General features: G+C 64.5%; 5 protein-coding genes across 5 annotated transcripts; 1 reads left to right on the top strand and 4 right to left on the bottom strand.

The window, feature by feature from the left end:
- Positions 1 to 50: 50 nt before the first annotated feature.
- Positions 51 to 4,504, bottom strand: ZPR1 (ZPR1 zinc finger). Its single transcript, XM_049799725.1, has 14 exons — positions 4,343 to 4,504; positions 3,876 to 4,037; positions 3,428 to 3,518; positions 3,188 to 3,258; positions 2,908 to 2,994; positions 2,706 to 2,828; positions 2,509 to 2,562; positions 2,331 to 2,397; positions 1,989 to 2,059; positions 1,390 to 1,479; positions 1,181 to 1,291; positions 976 to 1,062; positions 641 to 706; positions 51 to 318 (listed from the first exon to the last, which is right to left on the bottom strand). The coding sequence occupies exons 1-14, from the start codon at positions 4,469 to 4,471 to the stop codon at positions 184 to 186; spliced, it is 1,344 nt and encodes a 447-aa protein (XP_049655682.1). The 5' UTR covers positions 4,472 to 4,504; the 3' UTR covers positions 51 to 183.
- Positions 4,505 to 4,748: 244 nt separating this feature from the next.
- On the bottom strand, positions 4,749 to 6,162 carry APOA5 (apolipoprotein A5). The gene is made up of 3 exons (XM_049800135.1): positions 6,159 to 6,162; positions 5,931 to 6,042; positions 4,749 to 5,680 (listed from the first exon to the last, which is right to left on the bottom strand). The coding sequence occupies exons 1-3, from the start codon at positions 6,160 to 6,162 to the stop codon at positions 4,783 to 4,785; spliced, it is 1,014 nt and encodes a 337-aa protein (XP_049656092.1). The 3' UTR covers positions 4,749 to 4,782.
- Positions 6,163 to 8,400: 2,238 nt separating this feature from the next.
- APOA4 (apolipoprotein A4) lies at positions 8,401 to 9,822 on the bottom strand. The gene is made up of 3 exons (XM_049800134.1): positions 9,774 to 9,822; positions 9,517 to 9,643; positions 8,401 to 9,397 (listed from the first exon to the last, which is right to left on the bottom strand). The coding sequence occupies exons 1-3, from the start codon at positions 9,820 to 9,822 to the stop codon at positions 8,470 to 8,472; spliced, it is 1,104 nt and encodes a 367-aa protein (XP_049656091.1). The 3' UTR covers positions 8,401 to 8,469.
- A 1,603-nt stretch (positions 9,823 to 11,425) lies between these two features.
- APOC3 (apolipoprotein C3) lies at positions 11,426 to 12,001 on the top strand. The gene is made up of 3 exons (XM_049800523.1): positions 11,426 to 11,503; positions 11,633 to 11,759; positions 11,880 to 12,001. Exons 1-3 carry the CDS (start codon positions 11,446 to 11,448, stop codon positions 11,974 to 11,976), a joined length of 282 nt encoding a protein of 93 aa, XP_049656480.1. The 5' UTR covers positions 11,426 to 11,445; the 3' UTR covers positions 11,977 to 12,001.
- Positions 12,002 to 12,580: 579 nt separating this feature from the next.
- APOA1 (apolipoprotein A1) lies at positions 12,581 to 14,252 on the bottom strand. Its single transcript, XM_049801055.1, has 4 exons — positions 14,127 to 14,252; positions 13,905 to 13,960; positions 13,494 to 13,647; positions 12,581 to 13,406 (listed from the first exon to the last, which is right to left on the bottom strand). The coding sequence occupies exons 2-4, from the start codon at positions 13,945 to 13,947 to the stop codon at positions 12,809 to 12,811; spliced, it is 795 nt and encodes a 264-aa protein (XP_049657012.1). The 5' UTR covers positions 13,948 to 13,960; positions 14,127 to 14,252; the 3' UTR covers positions 12,581 to 12,808.
- Positions 14,253 to 15,615: the final 1,363 nt, after the last annotated feature.

Here is a 15,615-nt window from a genome sequence, read left to right as displayed (position 1 = left end):
CTCAAGAACACCTTTTATTTGGGGGTCGCAGCCCCCAGGGCACCCCAACGTGACCCCCCTCCCAGCCCACACATCAGCAGTAGGCCTCCGGGGAAAGCGACAGGGGACTCCAGCCCCGAACAAGTCCTGGTCGTTGCCGGAGCCGCTGGGGGAAAAAGGCTGAAGGGGTCTGGCTGCACCCAGCTACCGGCCCGGGGCTTCCTCTGCCTCGTAGCCCTCCGTCTTCATGTCGTTCAAGCCCAGGTCTTCGTTCTGCTCAAACGTACGCTCATAGCGCTCCACTTTCAGCTCCGGGTCCTCTTCCGGGGCGTAGACGTTCTGCGGGGTGAGACAGAGGCCTCCTTCGCACCCCTCCTCTCCAAGTCTCGGTCACCAGCACTCTTCAGCAGCACCCCAGCGACGGCAAGGGGCTTGGGACAAGATTCACCCCCTCACCGAGGGCAAGATTTGACCATCACCCCACGGAGACCATGACTCGACCCAGCCCCTCACCCCAGGGAGGGGATACTGCTCCCGTCTCCCTCCCTACCAGGGCCCCGAAGGGAACCCTGCCCGCCAACACACACCAGGGAAATAAAGAAAATCCACCCAAAGCGCCCAGACTTCAAGGCATTCATCTTTTGAGTGCACAACACCATACCTGAAGATAGCTGTTGCCTGCAGGGTCATCCATGATGAAGTGAGCCTCTGCCTTCCCCTCTACGATCTGCAAAAAGAGAGCACAGCCAGGCATGAAGGCTCTTTCTGATCCCTCAGCACTTCTGGCACGAAGACATTCACAGCACACTTTAGACAGTTCAAACGTTCTCCCTGTTTAAAACACAGCCATGGCTTGCGGAAGAAGCGAGGCAAGCGTGGAATAGCTAGAAATGGTAAGGCAACACTTGCCAAGGAGTTCAGTTAAACATACATCGTTGCTGCAGCGACAGTGCCAAAACCACATTGTGGAGCACTGAAGATTAAGAGCGCGCTCACCTCACGCAGTTTCCCCAGGAACTCTTGCAGCTTTTCCGTTTTGCTGGGCGCAGAGCTGTCCCCCAGGGTGAAGGGGTTTCTCTCAACCTGGAAGAGCAGACTGCCCCTCACTCAGCCAGCTGTGAGACACCCAGCCCCACAGCCAGGCCAAATATTCATGCAGAGGGGTCTGAGCTCCACCAGGCCACAGCACAGGACCACTCACCAGCTCTCCGATGTCCTTCAGCAGCCCTTCCAGCGTGGTGAATTTCCCCCCCAGCGCTCCCATCCCCAGCTCAAACTCCAGCTCTGGGATCTCCACACTACACGTCTCCGACTGCAAGAACAAGCACCCCCTGAGTCCCCGGAAAGGGACAACCAGGCCCACATGCACCCACCGCAGGAAGACAGGGCAGGTATCCAAAGGCACCATACCTTTAGGACATCCCTCGTCATGTCGGAAGGGTCTGTAATCCGAAGGGTAATCCTGGTGCCTTGCGGTTCAATTGCTCCGCCAGACTTCACCTAGGAACACCCAGCAGTCAGCTTCATGGCTTTTTGTATTTAAGTCACGCCACAACGCTTTAAGAGGGTTTACCCTGGCAGCTCCAAGGCCACACCAAACCCAGGGACAGTGCCTTAACCCAGGGGACTTGGGCAGGTGTGGAGTTGGCTGACTTTGCACCAAATGAAGCTCTTCAAGACTAAATTCTCCCACTTCACTTGTTTGGGAAGGCAAGTCAGACCCAGGCTGATCTTGCTGTACGAGCCAGCCTCCGCACAGCTCACATAGGGTCTGGCCCCCACCTGGAAGCAACCAAGGGAGCTCTACCACACCCAGCGCTACATGCCTCATGATGCTGCCTGTAGATCCAGCACCACTCCCAGCCTGGCTTCCCAAACAGCCGCATCATGAAGCGGCAGCCAGGGACTCTGAGAAACACCTACCCACAAAAGCACAGAACACCGCTCCCCCTCCCCGCTGCCCGCCCCCCTCCCTGCCCTGCAAAAGGGTCAGTACTTTTCCAGCTCACCTCATTTGTCCTGTGCCCACAGGACTCACAGTTTGTGGCCATGATAATCACCTCCTTGAAGTGTGGGATTTCTGGAGCAGACAGTCAAGGAAAAAATCAGTGAGAGGAAAGCCCCAAAGCAGCAGCCTGCACCCGCTTCACGGCCTCAGCCCTCCCCAACGTATTGTGGGAGCTCGCTGGCAAGCTCTGAGCAGCACCCAGACAAATTTGCACCCTGACAGGCTCTAGGAGAAATGATTTCTGCATGCCTGGTGGGTGCAGCAGGAAGAGACCTTGGTCAGCACACAGAGCAGCTCTCACCCCTGCAGAGGGCACCAGCCTGTGCCCACACTCAAAGGATACGCACTAACTTCATATTTGTGTTAGCTGGAGCATTGCACTCGGGGCAGTTGGTGTTGAACTGCAATACCTGGGTCACAGGAATGGAAAGGAGACTCAGAAAGTTCCGGTCAGCCCAGAAAGCCTGCCCTGGGTGCCAGTCACCCAGGCACAGCCACCACCACGCTGCAAAGTCACCCACCTCATTCCTCAGATCCTCTGCAGAATTGGCTGCCTTCTCATCCACCTCCTCTCCCTGCACAAGAGGATACCAGAAGCAGCATTAACTTCTGTTCCTTAATTCAGGGTCTCCCAGAGAGCAAGGGGGCTGACCAGCACTGCTCCCCCAGGCTGAGAGTGTGCACAGGCCCACTGGCAGCAGTGGCAGCTCCCTGTTACCTCCAGTCCCAGCATGGCAGCCTGCTGGGGAGTCCTCCTATAGTGGGTGACCACAAGAGCGTCATCCTTCTGCGGTGCATGAGGGTTCTCCACAAAGCTGTTCCCTGAAGGATCATCTACGATCTACAGGAGAACAAGGCCTTAGAAAGCCACCCCGCGCCTCCCCCATGCCAAAAGGGGCTGCACTCTTGCGCATACTCACAAAGGTGAAGGAGGAATGTACTTCTTTCAGCTGCTTTAGTTTACCAATGAACTCATCTATTTTACTCGCCACCTCTTTGTCTGTTGCCTGCCAAAGAGGACACGTTGGAGACGGACACCAGGGGCAGCCCGGAGCTGAAGACAACGCTGATAACAGCACAAACCAGAGAGCCTCTAAGGCTCTTATCAGCAGCGTGCAACGCCCAGAGGCAGGGGACGAACAAAACAAGTATTTGCCAAGCAGGTGTTCCTGAGGCACTTCCCCTTTTGCAGCACCTTACCCTGCGGACAGGCTGGTCCTGCTCCAGGCCCGCGACAGCTCTGTCAATTATCCCCTCAACGGTGGTAAGGACTTGAAAGAAAACAAAAGCTTACAGTGGTGCTACCCACCCCACAGATCCCCAGCAGCAGCCTCCGCATACACACCCCATCAAGCTCGTTTGACCCAATGGCCAGGAGGCCAGGTCCCTAACCAGTGCCTGCTGCACACCCGCCGCCAGGGGTGCAGGCCGTCTACCCACCTCCCTTCTGGGTGAAGGCTGGGATCTCAAAGTCCAGCTCTGGAATTCGAGCCGTGGCACAGTCGGTCTTCACCACCTCCCTGTTCATGTCCTGCAGGCGACAGTCAGGGAGCAGCATTAGGATCCCCAACAGGGCCGGGAGCTCCCGCAAGCTACAGGACCACCCTGGAGTAGGCAGTGCCTGACAAAGTGGCGGCGTTAGCTCCAGGTCAGCTTTAGCGGCTTCACCACTGGTGCAGGGGCGCACCAGGAACGTGCGGATTTGGGGCTTTAAATGGTGCTTCCAAACAAAAAACACTGTTTCTCAAAACGGCACAGAAAACACTTTATTGCTCAAGCAAGACCAGCTTGTGAGGGGCCAAAGATGCAAGGCAGCTCCCCGCCGCCCCGGTGCAGGGGTGGGCCCAGCCCCACTGCCGGGGACAGACGAGGAGGTCCCCATGCTCACCTGACGAGAGGTGACAGCCAGGGTGTAGCGCACGCCCTGCTCCTGGATCCTGCCGGCAGACTGGATCTCCGTGTTGGACCAGGAGCAGCTGTCACAGGCGAAGGAGCTGACGATGATCTCTTTGAAGAAGGGGATCCTGGTGAGCAGGAGCCGCGTCACCCCCTGCAGCAGCGAGGGGCCTCGTGGGAACCCGAGTCCTCAGGGCGCCGTTTCCCCGCCGGCCCCGTGTTCCTGCCAAGAACCCTCCCGGCCGTGTCCCCGTCCCTGAGCCCTGCACGGCCCCCCGCCCCGCCCCAAAACACCCAACCTCCTCTCACCTGCCAGCAGGCCCTGCCTACCCCCTCCTGCCCCCCAGCTGCCACCACCACCCCCGCCATGGCCCCCCGCCCGCTCCTTCCCCTCACTCGCCCCGCAGGCCCCGGGGCGGGGCCGGGCCGGGGCCGGGCCGCCTCCCCCCCGTCCCTCACGTTGCGGAAGCAGTTCATGCACAGTGACTCGATCTCAGCCGGCCGCTGCTCGCCGTCCTCGGCACTGAGGGGCCGGAAAAGGGCCCCCCCCGCCGCCGCATCCACCTCCACAGCCCCCAGCGCCGACATGTTGCCGTTGCCACCGCCGGTCCCCACCGCGCCTGCGCGCCGTGCGGTCACGTGAAGGGGGGGCGCGGTCACGTGAAGGGGGCGCGGTCACGTGAAGGGGGCGCGGTCACGTGAAGGGGGCGCGGTCACGTGAAGGGGGGCGCGGTCACGTGAAGGGGGTAGGTGGGGGGGGGTAACAGCGAAACCCGGCCAGGTCGGCGATGCCGGCGTCTTTTATTGCGGTTCAGCTTGACCCGCCCGGCCCCGCCCCACCCCGCCACGCCCGACCACGCCCGGCCACGCCCGGCCCCGTCAGGCCCCGTTAGGCCCCGTTAGCGGGCCTCGCCGCCCTTCTCGGCCAGGCTACGGGCCAGGTCTCTCCACAGGGCGTCGAGGCGGGCATGCAGGTCCTCCACGGGGGGCGGCCCCTCCTGGGGATCCCCCAAGTAAGGGGGCCGGGAGGAGAGCTTCCGCCTCATCTCCTCCGTCTCCTGGTCCAGGGTGCGGGTGAAGTCCTGGATCTGGAGGTGGGTGTCCCTGCGGAACTCCTCCACCCGCCGCTGCACCTCCCGGGCCAGCTCCCCTGGGGCTGGCGGCTGCTGGAGGCTGCTGGAGCGGAGGCTCAGCTTCGCCTTGAGCTGCTCCAGGTTCCTCTGGATCTTCTGGTGGAGGTCCCTCGCGTTCCGGGTCAGCTTGGCAGAGAGCTCCTGGATGTATTGGTTGAGCTGCTCTGGGCTGGCCTGGCTGTGAGGCACGACATTTCTGTGCAGCTCCTCCACATTGCGGTGGATCTCGGTCACCAGCCTGTCCGCGTAGGGGCGGAAGATGTCCTTCACTTGGTCGGTGTGGAAGGCAATCTTGTCGGCATAATGAGCCATGAACTTCTGGACCTCGTCCGCGCCCTCCAGGAGCTGTGCTGCTGCCTCCCGGCTGGGCGTCAGGTGCCGCCGGAGCTCCCGGGCTTTCAGGGCCACCTGGTCCAGGAGCTCCTCCGTGAATGGCTGTAGCCGGTAGCGGAGGTCTTCCAGGTGCTTGCCGACTGTCTGATGGACATCGTCCACGTATGGTGACAGTTTCACCCTCAGGCTCTCCAGCTCTTTCCTGATGACTTTCCGCAGGCTGTCCGAGTCATGGTAGAGCCGGGGCTGGAGGCCCCTGTTTAGTGGCGCCAGCTTCTCCAGGAAGTTGCCCATGTAGCTGACCCCATCCTGAACACTTTCCTTCAGGTTTCTGCATGAGACAGCAGGTGTAGTTACCGAGCACCCCTGACATAGCGCAGCACCTCCACTATGCCCTAATGCACCCATAATAAAAGCTGTTGACAGCCACGAGGGCCATGCCCATGACCTTTTCTGTCCCCGGGGAAAAAGGAACGGGGTCCAATGTGTGCTGCTGGGGCCTGGGGGGAGCTTGCAGAGGGACCACGGGCGGTTGCCCAGGACAGGCACTGCGAGGCAAGCCCCCAGAGCGGCATACTCACGTGATGTCGCTGCCCAGCTTGCTGCTCTGGCCATGCTCTGGGCTGTCCTTGTCACTTGTCAGCTGGCTGAGGTATTCCCAGAAGCCACTCCGAGCCAGCTCTGCTGGTGACACTGCAGGCAGGAGGGCAGTGGTTAGTGGGGCGGCCAGGGCACTGCCCACTCCCAGCTCTGCCCTCCCGCCCAGCCCGCGTCCCAGCTCTGCCCCATCCTGCTGCTGTCTGCTATACCCATGTGAGCAACTCTGCTCAGCACCCACCTGGTAGGGTGGCCAGGAAGGCAAGGAGAAGCACTGCCTTCAGAGGCATGGTCTGCCAGGCCGCTGTGCCCCTGTGCTGCGGGGAGAGAGGAGTGCGTTAGCTCACGCCACAGTGCAGGTGTCCTCTCAGAGCGCTCATGGGTCAGTGGTCCCTGTGCTTCACCACCCCCCCCAGCTGCTTTCCACAAGGACCTTGCTCCTGGGGTACCCTGCCACACAACTGGCATGCACCTGGCTGTCAGGAATGACACCTGGCTCCTCCGTCTGGGCAAAGCTAAACCAGGCGCAAGATGTCCCTGCTGGTGCTGGTTCGGCGAGGCTGCTCCCCACCCCTCACCTGGCTCCGGATCACCTCCTGCGTCCCTCCTGCTGGGCCCGGGCCCGTGGCTCCCTTTATATACGCCTGGCGGGAGGCAGAGGCGCGTGGGCGATAAGGCGCATCCGCAGGGGTAGGCTTTTTGGACCTCACTCCCTGTAAACACAACGTGGAGGTCTGCAGACGTTCCTGAGAGGTGACGTGCGGGGCTGGTCATCTGACTGCCGGCTGCCCCTTCGCCTGCCCCACACTGCTCCCATCCCACCACCCAGACTAGCCTGACCTCGCTGCGGCCGCAGGCAGCCTTAACCCCCTCGGGGCTGTGAGGCTGTGTGGCCCTGCCCTGCCCCAAGCATCTCCCGGGCAGAGATCTCACGCCTGTAGCTGCTCAAATGCTGGCCTGGCGCCGGCCCACTGGCTCAGCCCTTGTTTTCCCAGTGATAAGGCAGCCCTCGCCGCTTGCTCTGCAGGTTTCTGGGGTCGAGGCTGACCCTGCCCTCGCAGCCAACCTTTGCATCATGGAGCAAGCGGTGGCTGGGAGCTGCCAGGGTGGCGAGGGGGTGCAGAGCAGCGGGACAGGGACAGGGATGTGGGCTGCAGCTCGCCAGCTGGTAGCTCCCGTCGCAGGGGCTTGCAGCCCAAACGGGGGGCAAAGGGAGCCAGGACCCCCGGGATGGGGCCAGCGTGGGCGTGGGAGGATAAGCCCAGCTCCAGCTGTGCCAGGGAAGAATGAAGCGAGCGCAGTGGCCGTGTCTGCAGCCAGGGCAAGAGAGCACGCCTTCTGTGTGGTCTGCCTGCTTGCAAACTGCCAGCTGCATGGCCCCACTTCCCGCTGGCATACCAAACCCGCCACATTTTGGAGTGGTTCCTTTGCAAGTTGCCTTTCCCCCAGGAAAGAAAAAAAAACATTTTCAGCTTGGGTCTCGTCCCCGTGAGGGGTGCTGGCTGATGACACCAGGCTTTTAAATCAGGAGAGCGCTGCAATGTTTGTACTGAAGCAACCCAGCAACCAGGGACCCACTGGGACTAATGTGTCCCCAGCAGGGCTGGGATGTGGGCACCCGGATGTGGAGGGCAAAGTCCGGCGCACCACTGGGGTGAAACTCCAAGCCAACACTCCTCTGGTACCAAAGTCCACTCTGCTCCCTCGCCCGTGCGGACACGCGGGGTCGCCCTGAGCAGCCCCGGCCGCACTCCCACCCCGCAGCCACTGCAGCCACGTGGGAAATCCCTCTGGCCATGGGAGCAGTCCTCACAGGGCACCCCCCAGTGGAGCAACTCAGGGCCCTTGCTGTGGCCATAGCTCCAGTCCCCTTTTCTTCTCCCTGAGCTGGGAAGCTCCTGGGGACAAGGGCCCGCTCCCTACCTCTCCAAGCCCCACTGTGTCTGGCCGCAGCCCCCGCGGGGCTGTGGGATGGTGGAGTGAGGTGTGCATCACCCACCCTGCGCAGTCGGCAGAGACCCATCCCCCCTGGCAGCAGCCAGTTCCGCTGCAGTGGGGATGCTTGGCTGTATGCTGGGGCTCTGGCCCCTCTGGAGCTACCTGGGTGCCACTGAGTTGCTGCAGCACCCCAGCGCGGTGAAGTCCTGGGGCCCCAGCCCACTCTGGCTGACGGGCTCGCCTGGCTTCAACCGCCTCCAGCCCCAGGCAGTGCCTGCAGCCCTGTGCCAGGGATGGAGACCCCCTACCTGCCTGGCCCCACCTCTGTTCCCTCTCCTGGGTGCCCCAGGACCCAAATCCGGGGGTGATGCTCTCCCCTCGGAGCAGCTGGGCTGGGCGCCCCAGGTTGCCCATCCCGGGGCAGGACAGTGGGATGCTGCAGAGAACGAAGGACACAGACCAGCACATGTGTAGCAAGGCGGCAGTTTATTTCCACTGCGGGCAGTGGCTGTGAACGCTTGCGGTGTGGGGGGACAGCAGGATGGCTGCCCTGTGCCCCCTCCCTGTGGCACCGGTGGGGGGTTCTCAGTTCTCAGCTGGCTGGGCGGTGCTGAGGAAGGTGGCCACCTTCTCCCGCAACTCCTTCTCCAGCAACTCCAGGTGGTCCTCCACGCCAGCGGTGCCTGAGTCCAGCTTCCCCCGCATTGCCTCCAGCCGCTCCACCAGCTGCCGCCCGAAGGTCTCGCCAAAGGGGGCTGCCTGCTGCCGGAAAGCCTCCAGCGTCTGCCCCACGCGCTCGTCCAGCTGCTGGGCCAAGGGGGCCAGCCGCTGCCGCAGGCTCTCAGCATCACCGCCCGCCGCCTGCCGCAGCTCCTGGGCCAGCGGGCTGAGCTGGGCACGTAGCTCTTCCGAGCTGGCGGCCAGGCGGGCACGCAGCTCCTCTGCTGCCCGCTCCATCTGCGCTGTCAGGCTCTCCAGCTGCCGGTTGAGGCTGTCCTGCACCTCCTGGGTGTAAGGGCTGAGCCCCTGCCGCAGCTCCTCCACGCTCTGCCCCACTTGCGCCTTCAGCTCATCGGCCAGGGGAGCCAGCCGCTCCTTCAGGCTTTCCACCCCACCGTCAATCTGCTGCTGCAGCCGGTCTGCATAGGGGCTGAGGGAGGCCTGGATGTTCTCGGCGTTGTCCTGCAGCCGGTCCCGCAGCTCAGTGGCGTAGGGCTCCAGCGCCCGCCGCAGCTCCCCGGCCCCGCGGTCCACCTGGGAGCGCAGCTCCTCGGCATAGGGGCTCATCTTGGCTTGCAGCTGGCGGATGTTGGTGCCGATCTGCTGGTGCACCTCGTCGGCGTAGGGCGCCAGCTTGGCCTGCAGCTCCGCCAGCTCCCGCCGGATCTGCTCCTTCAGCCGCTGCGTGTCCTGCGCCAGCCGCGCCTGCAGCTCTGTGGCGAAGGGCACCAGCCGCTGCCGCAGGTCCTCGGCGTACGAGTTGACGCTCTGCAAGTTGCTCTCCAGCAGGGTGCTGGGGAGATGGGGAGGGATGTCAGCACCCCGGCATCCCCGTGGTCCCCTCCCCTGCCCAGCATGTCCCGGCCACCACCGTGTCCCCCACCCAGCGCCACAGCCCACGGCTCTGCTCACTTCAGTTGCTTGGTGATCTCGGCTTGCTGCAGCTGGTCCACCGTCTCCTTGGCATTGCTGCCCAGCTCGGTGAAGTACTTCCAGAGCACGCTGGCCACCTCATCCGGCTTGACGTCGGCCTGTGCCCCTGCAAAGCAGATGCTGGGGTCAGCACCGGCACAATCCCTCTCAGCAGCTCCCCCAGGTGCATCGGGTCCCCATCCCCACCCTGGGCTGGGACCACCCTCCCAGCATTGGGGACCCGCACACCGCCTCACCTGAGACCACGAGGAGCACCAGGACGAGGGCGGCCACCTTCGGAGACATCCTGGCTGCTGGGGGATCCCTGTGGGAGCACAAAGTGGAGGGATGAAGATGAAGGGAGCCCCCCAGCCCCCAGCCGCCCCCCACCACCAGAGCAGGCGATGCAGCCACCAGCTTTCCCCACACCTTGACGCTGCTGCTCACCTGTGCTGCCGCTGGGTGCGGGTACCTGCTGTGCCGGCAAGCACCCGGCTGCTATTTATGCAGCCTGAGCGCTCTCGGCGGCTTCCACGCAGGCCTGGGACACAGGCCCCGGGCTTGGACTTTAGCAAGGTCGCAACGTGGAAGCGCCTGACGTGAGCGCAGCCCTGACATCACCTGCAGCCCTGCCAGCTCCTGGCAGGGCGCTAGGGGCCGGGGCAGAGAGGGAGTGGAGGTACGCATGGGCACCCCAAGGCTGAGCCCCTCCTGGGGGGGCAGGGACCCTGGGGCAGAGGGGACAGTGCATGGCGGGGGGGCAGCCCCTGGCGCCGCAGCTTTATGGGACGCAGCAACGGCCCCACTGGTGCCGGCTGTGCAGTACCCGGGATGCGCAGTGTAGTAGGGCACAGGGTCTGGGGGACGCTGTGGGGACCCCTCAGCCCTGCTGCTGGCTGCACTGTGCCCAGGATGCACAGTGGGGCAGGATGCGGGCGCGGGGGGGGGGGGGGGGGGGTGTGTGCTGTGATGGATGCAAATGAGACTGCAGGGTAGCATCGCTCCCTCTGAGCGCCACAGGGAAAGGCCAGGACCCTGCAGCTGCAGGATGTTGCACACACGCGGCACCGGTGTGCCCTTGACCAGAGCTGGGACCCGTGCATGTCCCCAGCTGTGGGCACTGGGCTCTCAGCACACACCCCGGGGATGTAGCCCCTGGCTCAGCCCACCCACGGCCCAGTGGACCCACTGCGGGCTGAAGACTGGCAGTGACGTGTCACGGCTGGGGCGAAGGGCATGGCTGGCAGGGGCAGGGATCAGCTTGGTGCCGGCGATGCCAGGGTCCAAAGAGCCCTTGTGGTGCCCCACGGCCGGAGGGCCTGGCTGAGGCACCCTGGCCGAGGTAGCCGCACGATACCCCTGAGCAGAGCCAGCCTGGTGGCATCTCGCCCGGTACCGGTGCCGCTGGATGTCAGCCTCGTGCTGTGTGTGCCCATGCCAGCCCCAGGCCTGTCCTCACGGTGCTGCGCCCTGCAGTGGGTACCAGGCTGGCCCCAGGCACACCGGCGTGCACAGCCATGTGCCCATGCAAGCGCACGCACATGCATGCGTGGGCCTGTGCACGCGTGCAGACCCACGCACATGCGTGCTAAGCCCCAGGCCAGCCCCCGGCAGCCTCGGTCCCCAGGAGATTTCCCAACTCCTGGCTGGGAGGCAGGCCCCTCTGCAGCAGGAACGGTCTCAGCAAACGTGCCCCCTCCCCGGCCAGCCCCACTGCCCCTGACCTTTGCACAAACACCCCTGGAGGTGGCTGTAGGGAGGGTATAAAGTGGGAACTCGGGGCTTCCCCCACGTAGCAGAGCCTGGTGTAGGTGAGTGGGGAAGCCCCCAGCAAGAGTCGCGCCGGGAAGGGGACGGGGTCAGGACCCCCACGGGCGCGTGGCCCCCTGCCTGCCGCCCCACACCATATGCTCTGCTCTCTCCCCAGCCATGAAGGCGTCGCTCCTGCTCGCGCTTGTCTGCACGACCGTCCTGGTGGCAGGAGCAAGTAAGGGGCGGGCGAGGGCTGCGGCAGGAGGAAGGGGATGGGGCTCAGGGTGCTGGGGTGCATACACAGGGTGGGGGGCACGGACCCATGGCCCCCATCCCCCCGCTCCCACGAGGCTCGTGCTTGCAGGGGCCGACACGCCTGGGGAGCCAGAGACGCTGGTGAGGAAGGTGCAGGAGTACGCCCAGAAAGCCACGGCCATGGCCAAGACCGCCTTCAGCATGGTGCAGGAGTCAGATGTGGCTCAGCAAGCCAGGTGGCCCCCTGCCCTGCCCCTGCCCCCACCCCCCCGCCAGCCCGGGCATCTGGCCCTGCCGTCCCGCTGCCCATGGGGGAGCCCGGCCGGTGCCCCGCTCTGAGCCCCCTCCCCTTGCAGGCAATGGCTGGCGGACAATGCTGACCTGGCGAAGCAGCAGCTGGTCTGGCTGAAGGAGCAGCTGCTGGAGTTCTGGAAGCCAATGCCGGCCGCGTAGCCCCACCGGGGGCTGGCCAAGGGCCAGCCGGGCTGGGGTGCCCCCAGCTCCCCACCCACTGTCACGGTTCTTGCAATAAAGCGGCGCTGAAGTAGATGGCTGTGGCGGCCTCACTGGCAGGGGGGGACGGGACGGGATGGCAAGGATGAACGTACACCACCGGGCGAGGAAGGGCTGGGACAGACCCCCACGCCGGGGTGCTGCTTCCCCCCGCCGGGGCTGCATGCAGCCGTGCCAGGGTGCCATGACCCCTCGCCACGGGGCGAGCACCGCGTGCCACTGCCCCACGCGCACATGCCCAGGGCGGCAGGAGCTGGGTGCCGCTCCCGCAAGCTGGGGGGGATCCAGCTTCTGCAAAACCAGCCCCTGCCGCTCTCCACCGCCCCGGCAGATCCCTTTGCCCAGCGGGGAGAGTCTCGTGCAGGGCCAAGCCGAGGCAGAGCTGGGCTCAGCAGCAGGGAGAGCCCAGGGCACCCACCCTGCTAGCTTCACCCCCCGACCCTGGGTCCCCCCAGCACCCCCTGCCCAGAGCAGCCCTTGCCCCCAGCACTGCGTGCAGGCTGCCTCCCTCCAGCATCCACTGCAAAGACTGAGTGAGCTCCAATAACTTAAGTCATGTTTATTTGACAAAAGGAAGGCAAAGCTGAGACCGACGCCGGTTCGGGGAGGGGAGACGGCAGGAAGGGAGGAGGGGGGTCCCCAGGGAGGACGCCCTGGGGCTGGCCTGGCCTAGGGCTCCCACAGCCTGTCCCAGAGCCCCCCTGGGGGGGAGGCACCCCGGTCAGGGCAGGAACGGGGCTGGGGTCAGTCCCTGGCCGTACCGGCCGGCGGCTCAGGCCACGCTCTTCTGGAGGTCATCCAGGAGAGTGATGAAGCGGGTCTTGAGGCTCTCAGCATAGGGGGTGAGGCGTTCTTTGAATTCCTGCAGCAGGGGCGTCATCTTCTCACGCAGGTTGCTGAGGTGCTCCACCACCTTGGCCTGGTACTCAGCAGCCTGGGGGATGCCCTTCTCCCGGATCTCCTCCAGCTTCTGGCTCAGCTTCTGCCGCAGCTCATTGCTGTAGGGCGCCAGGTTCTTGCGCAGCTCCTCCACGTGCTCGCGCAGGCGGTCCCGCACATCCTCGGCCACCGGGGTCAGCTTCTCCTGCATCAGCTCCACCTTCTGCTTGGTAAGCTCCTTCAGTTCCTGGGCCACGGGTGCCAGGCGCTGGCGGTACTGCTCCAGCTCCTCCGTCCACTTGGCGGAGAACTGGTCAAGGAAGGGCCGGATCTTCTCCTTCACCTCCTCCAGGTCCTTGGTCAGCTCCTGGCGCAGAGCCTCCGTGTCCTTCAGCCACATCTCCCGCACCTCCTTGTAGTAGGGGGTCATGTCCTCCCGCAGCTTGGCGGCGGCTGCGCCCAGCATGTCCAGGTTTTCGGCCAGCTTCAGGCTACGGGGAGTGGAGGGAGGTCACGCACAGCGCCTGGGGCCCCCCTGCCGACACCCTCCTCCGCTGCCACACGCCCCCCCAACTTACTCCAGCTGTTTGCCCACAGCAGAGGACTCGAACTGGGCGATGGCATCCTTGCCGCTGCCCTTCACCGTCTCCAGGTACACCTCCACCATGTCCCTGAGGCGATCCAGGGGCGTCTGGGCTTCATCACGCTGCCAGAAGTAGCGGGCCTGGGTGCCTGGGGAGAGAGCCCAGCACGCTCAGGACAGACCGCCCAGTGGGATGGTGGTGGGGATGGCTCCGGCCCCGCCACTCTGCCCATTGCTGTCCCTGGGACCTGCCTGGCTCAGGAGGCGACCGGGGAGCCGCTTGGCTGCAGCCTGACTTGCGAAGCATGTTGGAAGCCGGGCGCTTCCAGCAGCGCTCACGTTGGGCTCGGCTGCCCCGTCCTGCTCTTTCCCGCCCCAGCCCGGCACCGACCCCGTTTGGACCTACCCGTCAGGCAGAGCAGGGCGAGGGTCACCACCACGGCTCTCATCTTGGCGCTGAACCTGGGGGGCAGAGCAAGAATTGAGTGCAGGGAGCCCCGGGGCAAATCCAGCCCCGGTGGGAACTGAGCCCCCCACCCCAGCATGCAGGGGCCCCAGGAGCAGCGGGACTCTGGCCCCTGTGGTGCTGTGATGGCTTGGGAGCCCCTGGAGCAGCCCAGGCTCTTACCAGCTCTCCTCCTGCTGCTGCCGTGCTGCCGGTCGTCCCGTCTGAGCCGGCCGCTTCCCCACCACTGCTATTTATACAGGAGGGGGCAGTTCCCGCCGGAGATAAGCCAGCGCTGCAGCCCAAGAAATCACTCCCTGGCGCGGGCGTTGTGGCGTGTAGAGTTCAAGGATCGCGCGCGTGGGCCAGCGCCGAGGAGCGCCGGCTTGGCAGGGGCGGCGAGCAAACAAGGAGATCCCTGCGGGATGCGCCTCGCTGGCCAAGGAGCCTGTTTACGCTCCCAGTGACCCAGATTCCCGCTCGCCGCTGCGGCCTTGCCGGGGCCTCTCGGCAGCCCCTGGGGGTTGGCTGGCAGCCCAGGGACTGGGCTTATACCCGCAGAGATTTGGCTGGCTGTATCCAGACCCCTCGTCCTCCCCTCGCCACCACTGTGGGTCTCTGCCTCATCCTTCCCCAGGCCAGTGAGACCCACGCTGCTCACAGCACCGTCTTTTCCTGGTGCGTCCCCCATGCAGAAGTCCCAGGAGCTGCGCCCCCATGCATGCTCCCACCAGCCCTCCTTGGGGACCTGGGCAGCAAGGCGAAGGCTCAGCCTGGAGCAAACATCAGCCTGGCCACAGCCAGCACCCCGGCATGGCCACCCCAACCCCCCTGCTTAGCGTGAAGCCGCTCTGCAGCCAAACCAAGGTGCTGCCCCATGCCACTGCCACCAGCCTGGCAAGAGGGGACAGGGCGGGAAGGGGCCATGTCCCCCAGATGGCTCTGCAGGAGGGGCTGGTTAATGCCACAGGGAAGCTGCCTGCTGCTACAGAGGAGCAATGCTCCCTGCTTCAGAGTGGCACTGGCTCTCTGTGGCCCCAAGCCCAGGCTGGTTCGCTGGGTGCCGCATCAGCAACCCCAGCGCTGCAGCATCCAGGAGGCATGGCTCCCCCTCCCTCGCCTCTCCTCCCCAGAGCTGCCCTGCTCCTGGGAAAGCTCAGCCTTGGAAAGACACACTTGACAACACAGGTTTGATCTGCAACACCACATTTCCCTGCCCGCGGAGGGACAGGGAAGGATGCAGCTGACACAGCTGGTTCAAAGCTGCATCCTCCTGAAGGGATAGAGCTGGGCAGGCAGGGAGCTCCGCAGCACCCGCAGCCAGCCCAGGCAGGCTCCCAGGGCCCCTCAGGGCTTAGGCTGGGCCCTAGGAGGCAAGAAACTGGCAGAGAAGAAAGTAGCAGCGATCCCAGCCTTGCAACAGGTAAGAAGTGGTGTCAAACCACTGTCCCAGTGGTGTCAAACATGGGTGGGCAGAGCTGGTGCAAGGCTCCAGCTCCCCAGGCAAGCGCAGCCGGGAGCTTAGGAACATGGTGGAGGCTGATGTGAGTGAATCCCACTGCAGCTGCCCACGCATCCCCTGCACCACGAGTCAGACTTGGCCAAGTTGCAGAGCTGGAGACCTTACCACTGCGTGGGGGGGCCAGGCAGAGCAGCCGGGGGCTTCGGGAAA

The sequence above is a fragment of the Accipiter gentilis genome, chromosome 5 (assembly GCF_929443795.1).
Source record: "Accipiter gentilis chromosome 5, bAccGen1.1, whole genome shotgun sequence".
NCBI classification, from domain to species: Eukaryota; Metazoa; Chordata; class Aves; order Accipitriformes; family Accipitridae; genus Astur; species Astur gentilis.
Note: the sequence above shows the minus strand (reverse complement) of the source record. Positions and strands in the feature narration are given on the sequence as shown.

Excerpts from the sequence above, each read along its gene's own strand:
- APOA1 (XM_049801055.1), bottom strand. The coding sequence starts at position 13,947 with ATGAGAGCCGTGGTGGTGACCCTCGCCCTGCTCTGCCTGACGG. Across the intron at positions 13,648-13,904 it reads CGCCCTGCTCTGCCTGACGG|GCACCCAGGCCCGCTACTTC; the intron begins GTAGGTCCAAAC and ends CTCTCTCCCCAG. Across the intron at positions 13,407-13,493 it reads GCTGTGGGCAAACAGCTGGA|CCTGAAGCTGGCCGAAAACC; the intron begins GTAAGTTGGGGG and ends CACTCCCCGTAG.
- APOA4 (XM_049800134.1), bottom strand. The coding sequence starts at position 9,822 with ATGTCTCCGAAGGTGGCCGCCCTCGTCCTGGTGCTCCTCGTGGTCTCA. Across the intron at positions 9,644-9,773 it reads GGTGCTCCTCGTGGTCTCAG|GGGCACAGGCCGACGTCAAG; the intron begins GTGAGGCGGTGT and ends TCTGCTTTGCAG. Across the intron at positions 9,398-9,516 it reads GAGATCACCAAGCAACTGAA|CACCCTGCTGGAGAGCAACT; the intron begins GTGAGCAGAGCC and ends CCATCTCCCCAG.
- APOC3 (XM_049800523.1), top strand. The coding sequence starts at position 11,446 with ATGAAGGCGTCGCTCCTGCTCGCGCTTGTCTGCACGACCGTCCTGGTG. Across the intron at positions 11,504-11,632 it reads CGTCCTGGTGGCAGGAGCAA|GGGCCGACACGCCTGGGGAG; the intron begins GTAAGGGGCGGG and ends TCGTGCTTGCAG. Across the intron at positions 11,760-11,879 it reads GATGTGGCTCAGCAAGCCAG|GCAATGGCTGGCGGACAATG; the intron begins GTGGCCCCCTGC and ends CTCCCCTTGCAG.
- APOA5 (XM_049800135.1), bottom strand. Across the intron at positions 5,681-5,930 it reads AAGCTGGGCAGCGACATCAC|AAACCTGAAGGAAAGTGTTC; the intron begins GTGAGTATGCCG and ends TGTCTCATGCAG.
- ZPR1 (XM_049799725.1), bottom strand. The coding sequence starts at position 4,471 with ATGTCGGCGCTGGGGGCTGTGGAGGTGGATGCGGCGGCGGGGGGGGCC. Across the intron at positions 2,563-2,705 it reads CTGCCATGCTGGGACTGGAG|GGAGAGGAGGTGGATGAGAA; the intron begins GTAACAGGGAGC and ends CCTCTTGTGCAG. Across the intron at positions 319-640 it reads CAGGCAACAGCTATCTTCAG|AACGTCTACGCCCCGGAAGA; the intron begins GTATGGTGTTGT and ends CTCACCCCGCAG.